The sequence below is a fragment of the Eucyclogobius newberryi genome, unplaced genomic scaffold (assembly GCF_026437365.1).
Source record: "Eucyclogobius newberryi isolate DKJ021-1_F unplaced genomic scaffold, fEucNew1.0.hap1 SCAF_17, whole genome shotgun sequence".
NCBI classification, from domain to species: domain Eukaryota; kingdom Metazoa; phylum Chordata; class Actinopteri; order Gobiiformes; family Gobiidae; genus Eucyclogobius; species Eucyclogobius newberryi.
Window position 1 is genome coordinate 11,782,746 of NW_027315801.1, and position 20,586 is coordinate 11,803,331.

The following is a 20,586-nucleotide window of genomic DNA, read 5'->3' on the forward strand; positions in this document are numbered from 1 at the left end:
GAAGATACTGAGCCTTCTTCCTGGCATCAGACCTTGCAGGTTACCAGCTTGTGTATTTCAAATTCTCAGTAGAAAGTGGTTATCTCCAATCATCCTCATTGTGGCGTCTTAATAATATTTGATTGAGAAAAAAAATGAGTCTCAGGAGTGGGCGAGATAATTATAGAGTCGAATGTGCCTATCGTTGAAACACAAACACAGCTGACTAATTGAGGTGATAATGTAGAGAGGGGGGGTGGCAGGTGTGGGAATAAAAATGTCTCTGCTTCACAGCCTGTGCTCCCCCAAAAACAAACGCTTCATATGTCAATGCCAGAGAAATATGGCACAGTAGCTCAGTGGGCCGCACTGCTCCTAATGTGAGAAGCTGTTTTGATTCATGTAACTCCCCAAGCCTCATTTCTCTTCACGCTCTGGATCTGTGCTGGTGGTGTTGTGCATAAACTGAAATGTACACAGCTTTATTATTGTCCTGTTTCTCGGAAAGATCACATCAGAAGGGAATCATCCGTTTTTACGCTGCACTAGGTCCCGCCACCTGCTTGGAGATGTTACGGCTTGTCCTGGTGTATTCCACAGTATGGCATTAAACATATCTCCATGGGAAGAAGCAGGCGACATCACCAGGTCAGGTTACAGGCCTGATCCGTGGAGGGGCGACTCAGCCCACAGAACAAATGCATGATTTTCTTTTTTTCATTGGATTTTTGGCCTATAGGCTTCTTTAGACAAGACAGCTGAGCGTGAAATGGGGATGAGACAGAATGCAGTAACTATCTGAGACGATTCGAATTTTTCTCAATAAGAACACCTGTAACTGACATACTGACACTGCTTTAGTATGCATTTATATCTAGATATATACACACACGCGCAGGCATCATTATCACACCCATAACTTAGTCAAACAGCAATAGCACAATCATTTCCAATATATTCCTTCAAAGATGCATTTAATGTAAATAATGATTGGCATTGGTTGTTAGGCCAGATGCCCTCCCAATAATCTCATTCTGCTGTTCTGGTGGCTGCATTATTGACCCATGACACAAAGCCCAACCCTTTATTATAGTGTCATCACTTATATTTGTCCTCATTCTGACCTGATGGTGAATCAGAATCAGAAAAGGGTTGTTGCCATTGATACTGCACAGAATTCACAAACATAGGAACTTGCTTTGGTGATTCGGTGCAACATAAACATCACATTCAGTGATTTCATTGGAAAGAACATCATTGTTAACACATATGATTGTTGTAGCCCCTATTATACTTCTTCCTTTTAGGACAAAAGTACAAATGTTCTTACTTCTTGCTGTTTCCATTTGATTTGTAACAATCACAGAGCTTTCAGTCTGCCATCTGAATAATGTGTGTACAATGGCCCTTGTCCACACGCGCAGTGCTCTGCATTCACATGCAGCAGCAGCTGTGTCCATTCCTGCAGCGCAATGCTCTGTATCAGCAGGACTTTATTCCAAAGCCTTTCATGTGCATATGTCTATAATAGGTTCACGGGACCAAATTGCTCAAGGACCCCAATTGAAACGGGTGCATGCTGGGAACGGGGAGAACGGACAGGTTCGGGCAGACTGCTGATTGGCTGCTGTTCCGCTGGCCCCGGGTCCGTGCGCCACCTGTGCGTAAAGAGCCCGTCACGGCGGAGCGGCAGGAGCCCCGGCAGGAGCCCCAGATTAGAAGCGCTTCTTCAGCCTCTCCTACGTCTCCTCCCCCTTTCCCCCGCCGCTCCTCCACTGCATCTCTCTTGTTCCCTCTCTCTCTCTCTCTCCCTCTCACGCTCTTTCTTAGACTGACATCGTTGTGGACAGAAACATGGTCCCAGTGAAGGAGCTGCCGCTGTCTCCTCGCGCTGCTCTCGATCCCGAGCACTTGGAACTCAAATCCCAAAGATAAAAGAAGCGAGAAGACAATAAGGGGAGAAAAGAAGAAGAGAGGCGCCGTGGTCGTCTTCGCACGCGCCCGTGAGCATCGCAGATTTCTTCTCAATATTTGATTTGTTTTTTTTTTCCATTGAAAGTGTTTGAACTGAGGGGAAAGTTAAGATGTACGCGCGCGGCTTGATACGCGCAAGTCTGGGATTTGTGAGCCTCTGCCTGGTCGCCTTTGTCCAGCAGTCAGCTTCAGGAAGTAAAAGCACTCAAGGTAAGTTTTTGCATGACAATTTCAGCTTGATCTGTCCTTGGGTTTATTTAGTGAAACCGTTACATCACGAGAAGCCTTAAAAAAAAAAAAAAAAAAAAAAAAAAAAAAAACGCGCACGCAAAACGTACATCTTGTCTTTCATGTGTCTAAGTAACTTCCCTTTTCCCCCTGATTTACTTCCAAATGTCTGATGAGGCTTATCTATAAATGTGCCCTCATAGAGAAAATAGCCTATGTGTTAATTTAATGCAAAAATGAACTGTCTTTGATGTTTTAATCAGTGTTCGCAGTTATGTTTAATGTCTTATTCAGCAAAGTCATTGTGCTGCGGCTCGGAGCAGGCATTTGCCACAGTCCAGACAACTATTTGACACCAGAGTGCAACACACATACAGGAGACAGCCTCCCTGACACTGCTGCTACAGTGCTGCTGCTCCAGGCAGCCGACACTGCCGACCCAGGACTCCCAAACTGCCTTAAACCCAAATAGGACGGTCCATTTTAGGCTGGCACTTTGGCACGCCTGCCTCCTCCTCCTGCAGCTTTTCATCACTTAAATTCTCTCACAAAGCCACGGCTGCCAGAAGTATTTGCATGCAAGGACACATCATGCTTGCCCTGTGTTGATTGTGGTTGGTGATGTTTCGCACACAAAAAGACACATCTCTAGGGCGGTCGACAAGGCAAAAAAAAAAAGGGAGAAAAGGGGGTGGGTGGACTGTTTTGCATCCTGGGTGGTCTGCCCCCGCTTGTGGGAAAACTCAATATTTACATTTTGCAATTAGAAGTACTTTTTTCTCACTTTATTTTCCACAACATCGATTACACACTTGTTGCAGCGTGGAATGGCGCTGTATAAAGTCCCGGGGCGTTTTAATGGCGTGCACCTGTTTAGGTCCGAGCCGGGGACATGCTCGCCGTCCACTTGATATCCTTCTTTCTGGTTCCTGTTTATCGCGGGGGCTGATGTGTTTGTCGTGGATCTCCAACTTTTGATCAACTCCACTGCCACGGGAAGTTGTCGGCTCTGTAAATACCTCGATATAAGTCAAAAATGTGGCGAAATTCTGCCAAAACTGTGACTAAACCAGTTGTAAACCAATGCAAAACGACTGAACTGAGAAAGCATGTCAAAACAAGACCTTTTATTTATCCGGGTTCAGTCCAAATGTTGCTTTAGTACTAAACTAAAGGAACTAAAATGAGCTCAAGTCTTGATTAAACCAGTTCAAAAGCAAGACTGGACCTGGACTAAACTAAGTAGATCTCGACTATTCCAGGGCTAATCCAGGATAAGGACCGTTTGAAGTAATTAAGGCTCAATTCACATGTTTTCATCTTGGTTTAGTCCTGATGTAGTCCAGGTTTAAATCCGGGCTGTGTCCCAATTTGTATGTGTGAACACTCCTTAAACCTGACACACATCCAGCTCTAAACACGTACAAAAATACCTAAAGATGAAAGCCTGTCCAAACCAGGAAGTATAGAAATCCCGCTCAATATTTCTCCAGCGCGTTTTGTTGTCAAGCACCTTTTTTAATCAAACGAATGGCGTGTCTCGGCGGTGGAATGATCGCAAATAGACTCGAGACGACGGAGGAAGGGAAAAAACGAAGAGCGGTTTGGAGATCTCAAATTGTCAGACGGTGAGACGAGCGCTACCGAGTCAGCTGCAACAGGCCAAGAGAGAGGCAAAGTTAGGCCGGAGCGCGTCACGGCAAATCACTCCTCTCTCCTCTCTCAGCTGAAGCCTGTGGCGCACCAAGGCAACGGTTGGTGTGGGGCTGACATGTGTTGGAGTAACCTCTGCTCCGGCCTGCTCCTTCGGGTGCCACTGACGCCCAAGCCACATCCAGGCGTCGCCGGAGAGTGTGGGAACTGACTGGCTTTTGCTCCGAGTCAGAGCAGTGCAGGAGATAGAAATACGGTACAGAAAATGGTATTGATATTTAATTTCTTGTTCTCTTGCGAAGCATTTCTTCACATTCGTTTGGGAGGAATTTGTCTTTTTGATGGAAAGCAGAATGCGTATTGATTTGCTCGGCGCAAACATAATGGGCTGTGAAACAACGCCGTTCATTCCCTATGCACACGCTGTACTGTAGTATTGAGATGCTCTGGTCCTGCTTGTTCAGTCCTGACCTACTCCGGGTTTGCTTTCGGGTTTGGTCACAATTTTGATGCGTTGAATCGAGTCCAAATTGAGTCCACGTCTGGACCAAACCTGAACCCGCCCCAAGAATACTGAGCTTAAACATTTTGCCACCCCAAAATCTACTACAAAATATCATATTGAGACATTGCATTTGATGTTTCCATTTGATGTTTCGAAAGCTTCACTGTGGGAAAAAAAAAGGTGTGGATTGTATTTGTAAAACCCTTTGTTCTTTGCAGTATACATGGGAACATTTCTATAGTAAGGGAAGGTATATACTATAAGCCTTACCTTTTTACATGCTCTCCCCAGACCCTCTAAACAGACCCCCGTTCAGCTTACCCCCTCCAGTGCACCCCCAACACTCATTTACCCTTCCTTTTCTCCTCTTCTCTGCTTTGTTTGCTTTGTCCGGGCCTTCCTTCCCTTTGGGCTTAATGAAGTAGCGTTTTACTATGTCGGCCGGCCATAAGCTGTCTGCCACAGAGCCACTGTGTCAGTAGCCCCGCTGTCAGGCCCACTGCTATTTATATGTTTTCAGCCCTTTAAATCTGTGCAGCTCCTCTCGGCTCCTGGCTCCTTCTCCACACTTGTCCTGCCTACTTTTTGTCACATAATGCAAGGCTCACTTTCTTCTCTTCACGCTTGCATGTAGAGCCAGCTCAGAAAGGAGTTGAACGTTTTTAAAGAACGGTAATGAAGACGGGGTATATAACTTGCGAACGTCTCGAGATAATTTCTCCGACTGCGGGACACATCTGGCGTGGAGGCACTGAAATAACACATCGGCACATATGGTTACTAATTAAAATGTAACAAGTGCGTATTTTGGTTTGGCTGCGTGATGGTTATTTGTTTAGGCAGTTCTGTTTTCTGTTCGGCTTTATCGTGGCTTCTTACTCACATAAGCAAGGTGTCTACTAAAGTGTCTTGCCCGTGGAGAATGCATGACATTTAATATGCTGGGATTTTCTCTGCAGAATTGTCATGTTTTAGATTCAGGGTAGGAACATGCAGACATAAAAACACTACTTTTCTAAGCTCCTGTTCCGAAATATACCCTCAAGCTCTTGTTTTCACCAAAATAGCTTTAATATTAAACTGTTTTTAATGGTAATATGTTTCAAGACCGATCGCGCTTGACATTACACGGCGCTACATAAAGAAAATTGCAGATCACGCCGCATATAGTTAGCAATTTATACAGCGCTCCAACTTTTCCCGTGCTCTTGCAATTGGGCCACTCAAAGTCAAAAAATCTATGGGTGGTTCTTAAATAGTCAGTTTAGTGGAAGCACTTAAAAGCAACAGCTTCTACATTTGCCTGGAGCATTGATCTTTTAAGCAGAAAAGAAAACAGCATAAAGATGACAGCTAATGCGGCGCTCGGAACATGACCAGTCTCTTCACTTTCTGACACCTCTTTTGGCACGGGCTCTTTCATCACCTTGACTTGGCTCATTTTCTCCGGCGGGTGCTTTTTTCTTTTTTTTTCCCAGCTTTGCCCTAAGTCCTGACAGGCTTTGGCGTCGGTATTTGTCGAGTTGTTCCGCTTATCCCCCGTACAGACGGCCTATGCCATTATACAAGCAGATTCAAAACGCTCTCCGTCAAAACGATGGAGTTGGAGGTCTTGGCGAAATGACTCCAGCGGGTGTAAAATGGTAGACGTCGAGTGAAAGATGACTTCTCCTTGACTCTCAAACTTGATTCTTTCATCTTTTTCTGGTGATTTCGGTTCTGGTGATGGTCAGCTCTGTGGAGAGGCAAGCCAGCTCAGAAGAACTTTTCAAAATCTTTTTTCCAAGATAGTAAAAAACACCAACTTTGTAGTAGAATAATTATAAGATAAGTTTAAGGCAAAGCAATAACATCTCCATAGAGACAAATAGTGGCAGACCTTCCAAACCGGAACAGCCTCATCATACATATATTCATTTTCTTAGGCATCCAGTTCAAGGCGAGACACTGCAGGCAACATTTTTAATCACATTTTTTGGGGCACTTAGTTCTCCCAAACCTGTCCAGTCTGCTCCTAAAGATGCTAATCCACTTGCATCCTTTATTTTTTGCATCCATCATCTATATGGGTCATTATAACCTCAAAGGTTGTTTTCTGAAAATGCATCTCCCCCATTGAGACATAAAGATCAGCCCTTAACAACTACAACAACTTTACAGTTTTAGACAGCCTTGACGAATTGTACTGGTGAATCGTATTGGCTTTGTGGATATCGAATTCAAGGCTTGAGCCATAAAAGAGGCAAAAACCTTTTCAGTAAGATTCCGTAGTTTACTCAAATACTAAATACGCAATGAAGTATGACATTTAAACCCGTCTCCGTCCCCGTTTCAGATTTGGCCTTATTTACTATTTACTATATACATTCTATAGAACATTGTGTGCTGAATAACCAGTTAGCCCTTCACTCTACAATCAGTCACATAACACGTCTTTAGCAGATGTGGAAAACTGAAGAGAACCTGCGAATACTCCACAAATCATATTTTAAAAAAAGCAGCCTCTCTTTGGTGTGCGCAGCTGCAGCGTCGTGTAAGTCCCTGTGCAGGTGGAGCCTCAGGGCAGCCCTCGGTCACTCGCTGAAGATGAGGAGGAGGAGATCAATCCAGCTTTGCTTTACCACACCGACATCACCTTTTCCTCACGAGGGCTGCTCCACTGCCACTGTACAAGATATTACAGAGCCAGTGAGAGTACGATGGATTTTAGCATTTCAACCAGAATAGACTTAAATAGACACAGGCAAAGGAGTAAAATGAAATGGTCAAGTTTATGGACTGGATCAGGTTCAGCGCGCAGGTAGAAACGCAAACAATGGAGGGACGGGGAGGTTGCGGAGGCTGAATGTTTTACTTATGCGGAACAGAAGATGCTTGACTCCGACCTGTGCGTGCTGTTGTTTACCCTCCTGGCCTGTTTGGTGTTTGGTCTGGAATCATGTCTGGAATCATGTCCCATCTGCCCAATTTTATATCGCGTGATTGATAGGCGGGTTGTTCCATCAGAGAAACGCACGGTTTGTTCAAACATGGAGGCTACGTATCTGAGGTAAAAGAAGTTATATATTTTGTTCTGAATGCGATATGAGAATATTCCAAGGTGATGTATTTTTTTTGCATTTGAGAAACACGTGCTAGTTTTTTCACGCTTTATGATTGATTCCAGACTCTTCTGAATTTTATTATAATGTAGGAGGGACGGACTGGTCACGAAAAAACAGAGTGAAAGCCATGTTTTTTGTCCATCAGCCCCAAGGCAGCTGTGGCTATCGAAGTAGCTTACCACTGCGTGAATGAATAGTGGTCTGGATCCAACTATAAATTGGGTTAGACGATCTGCCAAATGTATTTCTTGGAGCCAGTTTTTGGATTTTCTGACAATTCATGTACACTTAGTATCTTTATGTTGCTTTTAAATGGTAAATAAAGTCATCTGCTTGTTCTGAGAGGTCATCTTTCATTATGATTGATGAGTTAATTCCACATGTCACTCACACTGAGCCTCAGGCAGGTTGACCAATAGGAGGAGCTGGTTTTGGAAAAGTATCTGTGTTTCATCATCAAGCTGCATTACTGAATCACAATCATCAAAATAGCAAATCATCACATAAATGAGATCACAATTACACGTTTATCACCATATTTCCCAGCCATAATCGACATCGACTGACGGTGACAGGAGATGAACCGGCGTTTCAGTTTCATCCAACGCGTGAATAACTAGAAAAGACTTGAACGATTTACGGGCAAGATAGTTTCCAATGACGGCATCCGTTCTTTCACTCTTGATAGATGCTCCGGTGTATTTAAGTATGCAGACGTGAACGGGCATATGGAGCTCGATCAAGTTAACGGGCAGATCCAGAGCGCCTTTATTCCGGACACTCGCTCGCTCTCATGCTGTCGAGCGGAATGCAGAAGAAGGCTGTTTTTCCTCTCCGCGGCGCAGTGTCAAAAACGCAGCTCTCAAGAAATCACGTCGATTTCTCAAGGCCTCTAAAATGGATACGCCACGAGTTTAGCAGAGATCTAAGTGTTTATGTTTCGCAGTCAGAAACGTGTGAAATGCGCGAGACTTCTTTTGCAATCGTACGCCAGCGCCATCGACGCGTTGGGTGTATTTATGTTACTTAAATACGATTTAGTATTTGGTGAAGCATTAAAAGGAGTAGTGAGGAATAAATCAGATGAACAGAAAGCCATTGCGGCCTCTGTTTGAACAGTAGGGGGAAGAAAGTGTAGCCACATAAACACAGGGAGGGCACTCGAGCTCGACAAATGCCAGCCGAGTCAGACAGACCTTTTTGAGACGTTTTCTGCAGCCGTCTTGTGGTGTAAAAGATGTATTCTGCAGCCTATTAACAACAGTCACAATCCATATAAACATATGGATTGTTCATGGACATGTTCAATAAACATTAATGTTTATTGAACGCACCAAGCAAAATGGTGTTGTTATACTCACAATAAGAAAAAAGATGAAGCCGTTGTTGTTTTTTAAGTTAATTTCGGTTTCACCTATCCCCTATGTCCTCCCACTGATATCAATTATTTAGAAATAAGTCACTCTCCCAGTCATACATGTAGTGTTCAGAATGACTCATTTATGACTCAGATCAATATTGAGGTTTACAATGAACAAAATGTAAAATCGTCATCTGCGTCTGTCTTTGTTCAGATTAAATTGAGATGCGGTACATCGAAGACACAAACACGAGTTGGATACGGCCCAAAATGTGTGGTTCGGTTGTGTTTTGAAAAAACAACAAATATAAAATTGAATAAAAAAATAACTTCTATATCATGTAAAACGTTTTATTGTATAGAAAGTTGGTTCTGAATGTTTATAAAATATTTGGCTACCTGATTTTAAAGCCACGAAAAGAGGAAATGGCAATTACAATCTATCTACCGGGTCAAAAAGTCCTGCTTTTACAATGCGACTGAAGAAAGACAGAATTTACTTATTTATGAGGAAAAAAGATGGACACTTCAGCTTTAATCAAACTCCAGGAGCAAAGCCAAAAACCTATTCTTACCAGACAGCACATTTTCAGTTTACAAGTCTTACATTCATCATACAAAGCCCTCTTCTCCCTGCAGTGCTCCCGCGATGATTATTTGACACTTAACCCTAACTCTTGAAGTGCGGAAATGTGAATGCAATGGAAGATCGTGAATACAGTCGTCAAGTTTAACGGCTTATTCTCAGAGGCGGAGTCTGAGAGCTGCATGTGCTCCCTGTGCGACTTCAGAGCCTGTTTATTTACAACGCTTTAATGTGAACAATATGCTCCCAATGAGGCCTGTGATGCTGTACGTGGCGTGTGGTTAAAATTAGCAGCGCCTCAGTCTTTCTCTGACTCTTGGCCCCGTCAGTGGCCTTTGTTCACTGTGCTCGCTGCATCCTGCTGATTCGGGGGAGGATGACACGCTCACCCCCACATGTCGAGCCTCAGAGGTTGTGATGTCTCTCTGTGCCTTTCTTGGGCACTGGCACATAGTAAGTCGGGTTCATTCTTCAGCTTTTTAAATGGAACAGTACCCGTTATGTCTACTGTTGTTGTGTCATTGGGCAAAACGTGTCCACCTCATTGCCTGTTCTAGTCCTGGATGTGGTTGGTTACTGTTGTCATAGTGAAAGAAAGAAGCTGGCAATATTATGACAACTGAAGCTAGAATCCCAGGAGTATTTTACAGGTTTTAGTCTTTATTGTGAAGTTGAACTGGTTTTAGTCGTAGGATCTGGCAACCCAAAGCAGGGACCTCATTCTGCTTTCTTATTGGATAATCAGCTTTAGACCCAAATTACAAAACTTTTACATCATGCAAAAATGTATCTATAAAGAACTCTATCTATCTCAGAATCAGAAATGACATTAATCGATAAAGAATAACAGAATTACAGTAATACATGTTTTAATATGCAGTAAAATGTATACTTTATTTGAACCTGAGATCACCAGTAATCGAAGCATGAGAAACTGTTTCCACAAGATGAGATGAGATTTTGACATCATTTATAATAAACACATGACCTCACAATTGTTGTCGTTGTAGCACTGCATTTTGGGAAAACAGCTTCTCAAGAGGTGTAACTCATGTACTATTACACATATTTGAGGTGTATTTGGTTCAAACTCTCCATATACAATCTTTAAATGAGTAAAATGTATTCAAGATGATGTTGGTAGAAAGTATAAGTGTCCTTGTAATGGGGTGTTTTGGGGGGGTCAAGGTGGGACGTCCTTAGTGCGTCTGCAGTGGTCAGTGCTGTTGCAGATGAGGGTCAGAAATCTCCTTGTTTACAGACTGCATGTGTTTACATTCCTGATGACCAGCTCCAGCTTTAGACACTGCTGCTGCAAGTCAAAGGAAATGCTCTTATTTTGCTTAGTAATGGAAAAATCCAACCCAAACTACCCCAAAGCAGCAAGTTGATTTAAAGGTATTTATTTTGGGGGTTACTGGCCAGTGTGTGCGGGGAAAGATGGTTTCACACATTGGATACTTCCTCAATAAAGTGAATACAAAATAACATAATTTATTGTCAACTTTAAAGATGTAAAGTTGTAGCTGTAATTTGAATGTGCTTGTGGAAATGCAATTATATATCTTGAGGCTGGTTTGTGTACACGGATCTCTGGACATAATTAATGAAAGGAAAAAATGAAAACTTTTCGGTCTACGGGAAGTAATTTGGAATGAAATAAGGTCAGATTTTTCATATCACTTATAATGATGGGAACGTCATTGCATTACATGGCTCTCTCAGCACTGATGGAAATAATGTGTATGAATTAGTTACAGAAAGACTCAGAGATGCTCAATTTATCAGTGCTAATATCGCCATTGGTGATATCAGGATATTTTGTTTCTTTTTTCATTTAGTTCATCAGCATCAGCCAATTAAAAATTAGTTTCAATGCTCTTCCATGCGGTCTGTGTGCCCACGTGTCCTCAGTGCGCGAGTGAGTTTAAATAGAAATAGATGTGGCTTTTTTTCAGTTTTCAGCTTTTTTCTGCACCTAAATGTGTTGTATATATTCATTTAATCATTGCATCCATATATTTAAATGGAACACGTACAATGTAATGTTAAAGGCTGTTTTCTCTCATAGGGACATAAAAAATCACCCCCAAAGTCGACACTAAATACTCCAATCCTGCACTGGTACAAGAGTTTGATGGATTGTAATTCCAGGCCGTTAAAAAATTAAGTACAATTTGAATTTTTATGCTAATTATCAGTCAGATCAAGTTTAAAGAAGAAAATATAAAAAATACACATTTGTAATATTTATTTTTAATCTAATGTGGCAACAAAATGAAGCAAGGAATTTAAATGAACTTTTTTCAGTTTCAGATTTCCCAAATATGTGCAATACAATAAATGTTCAGCAGAATCTTTCACCTTTCATCTCATTGCTTGGAAGGAACACTGAAGACTTGATATGAAAGATTATTTTTTTCAGCTACAGTTTTGATATCGATTTAGTTTTGCTAATTGTAATTCTCTTACTTTTTCCAAAACACAATCACTTTAAATGTTGCGGTGACCTTGACCCTAAACCACTAATTTCTTCCCTTTTACTGCAGATTTCCATTACTCAAACACAAAACATACAAAAACACAAATAGATCAACAAATATTGAGATAAAATGGCCATAAAACAATACATTACACAAAATAAAACCAGGATGAATGTTATTTTGTCAATTATACCACTATACAACTGTAGCATTCACCAGGCAGGGTTTGAACTAGCCACCGTCTCGTTGCTATGCAAATGCCCATTCCACTGCACCGCTGCCACTTCGCTTTAATTCCTACAGTAAAATATTCAAACCTGTACCTTATTTTTTATGCATACTGATAATGAAAGTCTATATTTCCCCTATTGCAATAACAGAGTAGTTCTGAGCCCCTGGAGCCTTTATAAGTAAAAGCCTATTAAACATATCCTGTGTGCATATGTGAGCCGTGTGTAGGAAGTGCTTTTGGCTCCTGTCAGCATTTAACCATTGCGCATACAGCGGAGCACGCGCCTGGTCCTGCCGAATAAACCTCACATTTGTGGAGCCTATGTAGTTAATGTAGCCTGCACACAGAGCCCCATTGACTTTATACCTGGGTTTGACAGGAAACAACTAAAAATATCACACTTGTAGCTGTAATTGCCAAGCTGCCAGTCGCTACTGTATCTGGCATAAGTAACCACTGAATGTAATTGGTGTGTCATGTCACTTTGCTCCGGTTGTATAAATATAAGGAGGACTAAGTACCGCCTTTGCAGAGCCCATGTAGCAGAGTACGACCAGGGAGCTATTAACTGAAGTACATGCACTGCAAATAGGCAAGGCTACCGCGCATGATATGTAAAAATGAATCCGAATATTAATCTTAGCCAAATTATCACTGTCATTGTAGAAGAAAAAATGCTACAAAATAAAGTAAAATTGGATTATTCAAGTCAGAAATACCTTGAAACAATAGGACACAGGAGGGATAGATGAATCGGGCGTCAGAGGCACTGGGCGACCGCAGTGCCACGTGAGCCAGCAGCTCGGTCAGTATCTGGAGGACTATAGCCTTATGCCACTCTGCTTTTATAATCTCCAGTGTTCAGAGAAAAGGCTGTGTTTGGATGGTGCTGCTGGCCTGTGCTTGGCCTCTATTGTACTTTATGATTCACATAATGACTGCAGTAATAAGTCCTTCAGGAGGAGGTCCAGAGCTCTGACTCACGGCTCCGACACGGCTCCAGATGCTCCACAGGCAGAAGGAGCTAAAAGGAGAAGTACGCACTTTGTTGTGGTGATTTGTCACTTTTCTTGTTACAATGAATGCAAATCCGTCTTTCACTGTGAGGATATAGGATCACATCAAAATCAAAAGATGACACACTCAAAATAGAATGTAAAATATGCAGTCATTACAGTGCATTAAGATTGCCCCAAGTGGAGGAGTTCAAGTATCTCGGGGTCTTGTTCACGAGTGAGGGAAGGATGGAGCGTGAGATCGACAGGCGGATCGGTGCAGCGACTGCAGTGATGCAGTCGCTGCATCGGACCGTTGTGGTGAAGAGGGAGCTGAGCCGAAAGGCAAAGCTCTCTATTTACCGGTCGGTCTACGTTCCAACCCTCACCTATGGTCATGAGCTTTGGGTAGTGACCGAAAGAACAAGATCGCGGATACAAGCGGTCGAAATGAGTTTCCTCCGCCGTGTGGCTTGGCGCTCCCTTAGAGATAGGGTGAGGAGCTCGGCCACACGGGGGGAGCTCGGAGTAGAGCCGCTGCTCCTCCACGTCGAGAGGAGCCAGCTGAGGTGGCTCGGGTATCTGTTCCGGATGCCTCCTGGGCGCCTCGCTCGGGAGGTGTTTCAGGCATGTCCCACTGGGAAGAGGCCCCGGGGAAGACCCAGGACACGCTGGAGAGACTATGTCTCTCGGCTGGCCTGGGAACGCCTCGGGATCCCCCCGGAGGAGTTAGAGGAAGTGTCTGGGGAGAAGGAAGTCTGGGAGTCCCTGCTCAGACTGCTGCCCCCGCGACCCGGCCCCGGATAAAGCGGCAGAAGATGGATGGATGGATTACAGTGCATTAAGGGTCAGAGCAATGGTTGTAAAGTTACATATTAGGCAGAATGACTACTATAACCAGTAGTGCACATAAAAGCTATTGTTACTTGTTATTGTTTTACTGCTCTTGCTATACATGAAAGTAGTTTGTCATTAAATAGCTTTCCATTGTACTGCAACTCTACACTTTAAATCAAGCCTTTCAAATTTTGAGACTATTTCAGATTCAGAATAAGTTGCATAAGTGCCATTGTCAAAACTAGGGATTTGCTTCGATGAAATGCATAAAACAACTCATGCTAATGGTAAATTATACTATGATAAAATATGCAAACAATAAGGTGTTGAATATAAACAAGGCTGACTATAAAACCATAGACCAAACAACAGTGGAAAACAAGCTGTGCAAAGTATTGTTGAAGTGAGTTCTTTAAAGTGTCAAGTGTCATAAATGTTTATCAGTCCAAAGGCAGACGGAAAGAAACTGTTCTTGTGGCAGGAGTTTCTGGTCCTCCTGCCTGAGGGGAGTGGCTCAATTAGTCCATGTCCAGGGTGAGAAGGGTCAGCAGTGATCCGACCTGCACGTCCCAGAGCCCTGGAGCCGATCCCCTTCTCAGCAGGGAGGGACGGGGGCTGGGACTTTCCTTAAGGCCAAAATCATCTCCACTGTCTTCAGGACGTTGAGCTTGTGGTCGTTTCCACTGGACCAGGAAACCAGTCGGTCCAGCTCCCTTCTGCAGTTAGTTAGTCAGTTAGTTAGTTAGTTATTTTACTGTCTCCGCAGGGAAATTTGTCCTCATAGTCGTATCATTTCACAAGGGATCGTCATTTCACAGAAAAGACGCACACATCAAGCATCACTTACATTTACATGACTTTACAGTTTGTTCATAGTGTTAATGACTATAATTAGTTTATTTATTTGAGCCAGGGACAGTGCACAATATACATTAACCTTATCCGGCGAGATGAATGTACCAGGCTATAGCTCAAGCTAATTTCCTCCTGTCGTCCCTGGGCAGGCTGATGTTATTAAGTCCCACGGAAGGAAGGAGCCTATTGTACATGCTTTTTGTAGGAATGAGACAATTTTCAAATCTTCCATCCGAGAGTCTTGTATCGGCATCCAGAGGGAAGCAGAGTGAAATAACGGTGCAGTGGATGAGTGTGGTCCTGTGTTATTGTATTCGTGTTATAACTTTATTATTTTGTTGTGAGAGAATGGGAGTGCGGAAGTTAGGCCAATGCGTTTTGTTGCTATACTGTTTTTTGTGTGTGAAAATGTTCAGGTTTTTGAGTGTAAGCATTGTCAGAAAACAGGAAAGCAGCAGTTACAGACATACCGGCTTTAGAGATGAGCCCGATGAGGCTGGAGTCAGTTTTACGGAATCGTGGCTGGGGTTGTTGCAGTTGGTGTAGTGGGAGAAGAGCAGAGGAGAAAGTACACAGCCCTGAGGAGTCCCTGCGCTGATAGTCCGAGTGTTTGAGACATTTTTCCCCAGCTGCACCAGGAAGTCAGTGATTCACCAGCAATTAGAGTCGGTTGTGGGTTTTGAGAGCTTGTTCTGGAGCAAAATAAAGTCAATAAAACTATCTAAAAAAAACAACAACAAAAAATAACAAGTTCTTGTGTCTTTTAAAAATAATTAATTACTCAACGTTTTTCAGTTTTTTTTACCTTTTACCTGACTTATACTAACCATATAATTATAAACAAAGAAGTACACGTACAAATCAGGATATACATGTTTGAAAGTGTAGCTATTTTTCACCCTCTGCTCAGTTGTGACCAGACTGACAGAAGGCAGATTAACTATTCATAAAGCTGAGTTACCTTGAGAAATGTTTTATAAATGACACTTGCTGTTTACAGACACATCCCAGCCTCTTGTTGTCTGTTATATGACACAAGAAACCCATCGAGGGCCATCTCACCGTGTCGTTTCAGGTTAACTTAACTTAACGAAATTTGCACATTTCCTGAATGCCACTTATACAAGGTTGTGCTAAACATCCAGTAAGTAAGTAAGAATGTTACGTTTTTAAGTACATAGAAGAAGGTATACATACAATGTTCAGTCAGTTTCCTTTATTAATGTATATTCTTGCGCTATTGCTATATAGAAACTTAAGCACTGATTGTTTTGTGCTGGGGGCTATAGCAGTGGATTAAGCTTTTGCCCACCAACCTGAGAACGTGTGGTTGACAGGTTTTAGTTGTGTCCTCAGGCAAGACCCCCATAGTACCGTCCCCTGTCTAGCGTTGTCATGATACTACAGTTTAAATCAAATAATAGTTTATGCATTCTCCTTCTCATATACCCACTCGACAGTTGTAGAGTAAATCATGCGTGTGAGTATTCTTCATTGTCCCACATTCAAGGGACATTCATTGCTCAGAAAGTTTCTGTTTCCCCCCGTACACACTCACTGCTCTGTACTTATTTCTGTCTACTGTTTTTATTTTTCAAAAGTGGTTATACAAGTGGGATTCAGTGAACTGCAGCTCTTCACACTCACGCTCAGCGGCATGATCCAACAGTCCGGCACTCAGGTGTAGGAATGACGCGCACGATGACGGAAATCAGCCCCTCTGTTTTCAACCAGACCTCCAACTGAATAATGAGATTTAAATTAAAAATAATGATCCATGTGTGTCATAGATTAAATTTATATATCAGACATTCAGATACAGATCATGCAAAAGCCAAAAAGGTCCAACATTGTCAATTTTTCTATACTAGATTTAGTGTACATTTCTTGACAACTCACAATAAAGAGTGTTTGTATCTCTTTGGTGAATGAAAAAACGGATTAGCTGTGGCTATTTTGAATCAAAAGAGGTGCCATTTCTTTCTTTAGCAGACATAGCTTCAATAATAGTTTGAAAACGGAACTGTTAAAGGTGACATTTTGTTAGTAGACATTTACGCTAATACAGCACTGAAGCAGCCATATAAATTCAGTCATAAGTGGACTCCCGCTCTTTATGTCACTGCCGTCACATAGTATCATTAAAATGAACGATGCTTCCCTTGCATTAGTCCTGTATTCATTAAACCATGGTACTTAATGTCTTGCATAACATGTTAGCGGTGTCCTGAAATTGGCAGTTTGCATTTTCTTGTCCATTCTGGGCCCAGATAAATGTGAGGTTTTCTTCGCGGTGGACTCCAGGCGGGAGGGACCGGTTTGAAGTCGTGATCAGAGTTTCGGAGAGCCCGGCATCAGTCCGCGGTCGTACTTCCTAAACATTTAGAGTGTGTGAAGGATGAGAGTAAATATCCCCGATGGAAGCAGTTGATATTTTTATTCACAACTTTCTGGAGACGCAGTCCGGCCAACAGAGTGTCCCTTCATTAGCCGCGGGCGGTTCGGGCACAGGGGGGGGCCGCCTGCTAAATCCTGAGCGCATGTTGACGTCTGTGTTTCATCAGGACAGTTTTTAGGAGGTTAGCAAGTCTGCGCCGGAGAGCTGCCGAGAGCCGGGACAGGGACACAGCCAGTGAGCAGAGGTCCTGTCCTTTGCACTTTAAAACAATATCAAGCACAGGCCCTAATTTTAACTCATGCCTGTGCAGTACGTATCGATCATTTAATACTTCTGATGCTTTCCCCTCAGCATTAACTCCCAGTTGTATTGAGGGGTTCATGCATGTTCTATTGTTCTTCATTTGCCCTGGACTGCACACTTTTTTAGACAGAAGTAGAGTCCATGGGCAGATGAATGAGCCTGGCACTTTGTCATGATAACGTCTGGAGCGACGTAGCATCCGTAGCATAAGATAGAGGCGGAAATCAGCTCTGTGGTTTTTAGATCTGTCGGCCTTTAATCGTTTAGTTGTTTCCTAGTACTTTTCTGCATACATTTGTGTTTTTGTGTGATCTTCCATGCCGTTGTAATCTTTCGAGTCCAGTTGGGTCAGATACACGCTCAGATTATAGAGATACTGGATAGTTTTAAGAGCTTTTTCCACTCCCCTTTTAGTCGACTCATCAATCGGCAGAGCACGTCTTTAGCCGACCAAGAAATTCTTCAGTCGACCACAGCCTAAAGTAATTTTGGATCAATTATTATGATTTGCAATGAACACGATGTGAAATGATAAGCTATTTTTTTATCATAAATAATACCTTAATACCCCGCCTAAGGCCCAAAGTCACTGGGATAGGCTCCAGTCACCTGCGACCCCCAAAGGGAACAAGCGGTAGAAAATGAATGAATGAATAAATACTTTAATACTAGAAAAAAGTGTAATATGCCTCCATTATCTAAGGCCCATGCAGAAAAGTGTAATGATCTAAGGCCCATGCGGTTCCGGTACATCTCGTCTTGGTCGTATAGAAACAGCAGCTTAATGGTTGATGTAATTGGTGGTAATAATGCGAGTCTCAGCAGCGGTTGCAGTAACAGTGGCTACATTTGCAAACACGCTTCTGTATGGTATCTGCTTGTTGTGCTGCACATACTGTATAGCATGGCATTTGTGGTGTATTATTAGTGTTGACACAGTGCAGCGTTCTCCTGCAGCTCTGTACCTGCAGTAATTATGCCGCCTCAGCCCCCGCCTGTGCGACCGCAGACCAGCTCCTTCTAACCATGTGCTAAGAGCCAGTAATACACATGTTCTTTGTAATTAAACACTATGGCAAACACTAGAGTCCCGGGAGCTCTTTAATAGAAGTGAACCCAGCACCCTTCCTCCAGGGGCGCAGCGGGTCACAAAGAGGAAAGTTTATCTGCAAAGTCAAGTTTTAAAGGGTGAAACGATTAATGTAAATGATAGGAGGAACTACAAGCTGTGGCGTCGTCACGATACAAATAAATAGTGTTACGGACTGTGAAGAAACAACACGGTTTTATGATTAAAACCCGGACAAAACAACAGTGAAATCCTTTATTTTCCATTTATTTATTTCTTATTTATTCCTCAGAGTACAACATGTTACTGCATCTCCAACTGCAAATCTAACCGTCTTTTATCCCAACATCGTTTGACTCCTGAACTCTAAATGACTTGAACAAGCATAATGCACTTTTTTGTTGTTTTTGTTTTGTTCAAATCTCTTTTCAGTCTTGTTTATTCTATTTGAATACTTTACCGCTCTTTTAGTATGTTACCAACTTTATGAATGACTTTAAACTTTCTGCACTTTAATATCAGGTTATAGTGACATCCAGATTAAAAAAAAAAAAAAAAAACTATTTACATTTAAGTTGACTTTGAATAATTTTCAAGACTCAAATAATATACAATTTTGACTAACCAAATAATTCACTTAAGGCAGGCATGTCCAAACTGCGGCCCGGGGGCCAAATGCGGCCCTCTGACCAATATTTGTTGGCCCACCAGCTTCCTGCTAACTTGGTCCAAACAACAAAAAGTAGCTGTAAAATTTGACAAATTCAAGCATTGTGATGTTATACAAAACTAATATTAATGTTCCAACACTTATTAAAGGTATAAAGACATCAAAATTATGTCAAATGACAAATTTGAATGATTCACTTCCTTCAAATTCAATTTTGGAATATTTAGTTTCTGTAGGTTGTAGAATGTAATTCATATAGGTTTACGTATCATGGAGTTTGATAAAGAAATTAACAAAATAAATAAATAAATAATAATTATGAGGGGGTTAATTCATTTATCGTGACAGATGATTGATGAACTAATAGCTGTAAGAATTGAAATGGATACAACATCAATAAATACAAATAATAAACCTGTGAGTATGTTTGGTTACAAAACGTCATTTCCTCTATTTTTCTTCTTTAATTCAATTTATGATTTAATTGTCATTGTCATAGAAACAAACAGTGCATAGCTTTGATGTAAAGTGCAACACAGAGGTGCTTTGTCATACGTTTGAACGTTGAAACGTTTCTAGTTTGATCGCGTCCTTGGTCTATCTCCTGCCTGCACGCATCAGCGGCTCCACCTCATAGGGATATATTTGTCTGTTATTCGGGGCTTAAGAGGGTCCCTGCTCTCATGTTCTATTTCTGTTTCTGAAGGAAAGGTGATGGGGCAGATTTTGGGGCAATGCAAACAAGAGTCTCAACACTCAAAAGTCAACATTACCCTGTATTTGAACTGCGCACCTCCCGCTCCAAACCTCTCTCTCTCCTCCTCAGCCCGGCCCGGCTAAATACCCTGCTTATCCCGGGACATCCCATAAATCAGGGCCGGAAAGGCGCCTCTGACAGGGTCCCAGAGCAGCCGCCCGGCCTTTACATGTGGTGAGCACTTTAGAGTAAAAAGCAAAGTCCAACTCACTAATGGGTCTGGAGAGTAACTTTCCAAACTTTCCACCTGAGGACGTTCGTAGTTTCAACCCAAAAAGTGTATTAAATGATAATAAAGACTATTTATTCAGTTCTGTAGCCATGAAATCCTTCCCAACGTTCCACTTTTAAGTAAACAACGCACTTAGGCCAGAGAGAGTTGATACACAATCTGGGTAAATAAAGCAGATTGACTAAAGGATTTACACATTTTCAAGTGAAAATGCTTGACATGTTTGACAATATTGATACTAATCAGCTCACTAAGGCAAAGGGCGTTTGGGATTTTATTCCAACGAAACAGACAAATGAGTGAGGTGTGAGGAATAATTGTTGGGGCACCAGTTTTTACCACATTATTTTAAGTACCATTTTTCCC

At 42.2% G+C, this 20,586-nt stretch overlaps 1 protein-coding gene across 4 annotated transcripts in view; it reads left to right on the forward strand.

Moving 5' to 3' along the window:
• The first annotated feature begins 2,007 nt into the window (after positions 1 to 2,007).
• The window catches only part of scube3 (signal peptide, CUB domain, EGF-like 3), a 147,098-nt gene continuing 128,519 nt past the window's right edge, over positions 2,008 to 20,586 (forward strand). For all 4 annotated transcript variants that reach the window (XM_072449156.1, XM_072449158.1, XM_072449157.1 and 1 more), the window contains exon 1: positions 2,008 to 2,163. In XM_072449156.1, the coding sequence (XP_072305257.1) occupies positions 2,064 to 2,163 (100 nt within the window). In that variant the 5' untranslated portion in view covers positions 2,008 to 2,063. The remainder of the gene's footprint in view (positions 2,164 to 20,586) is intronic.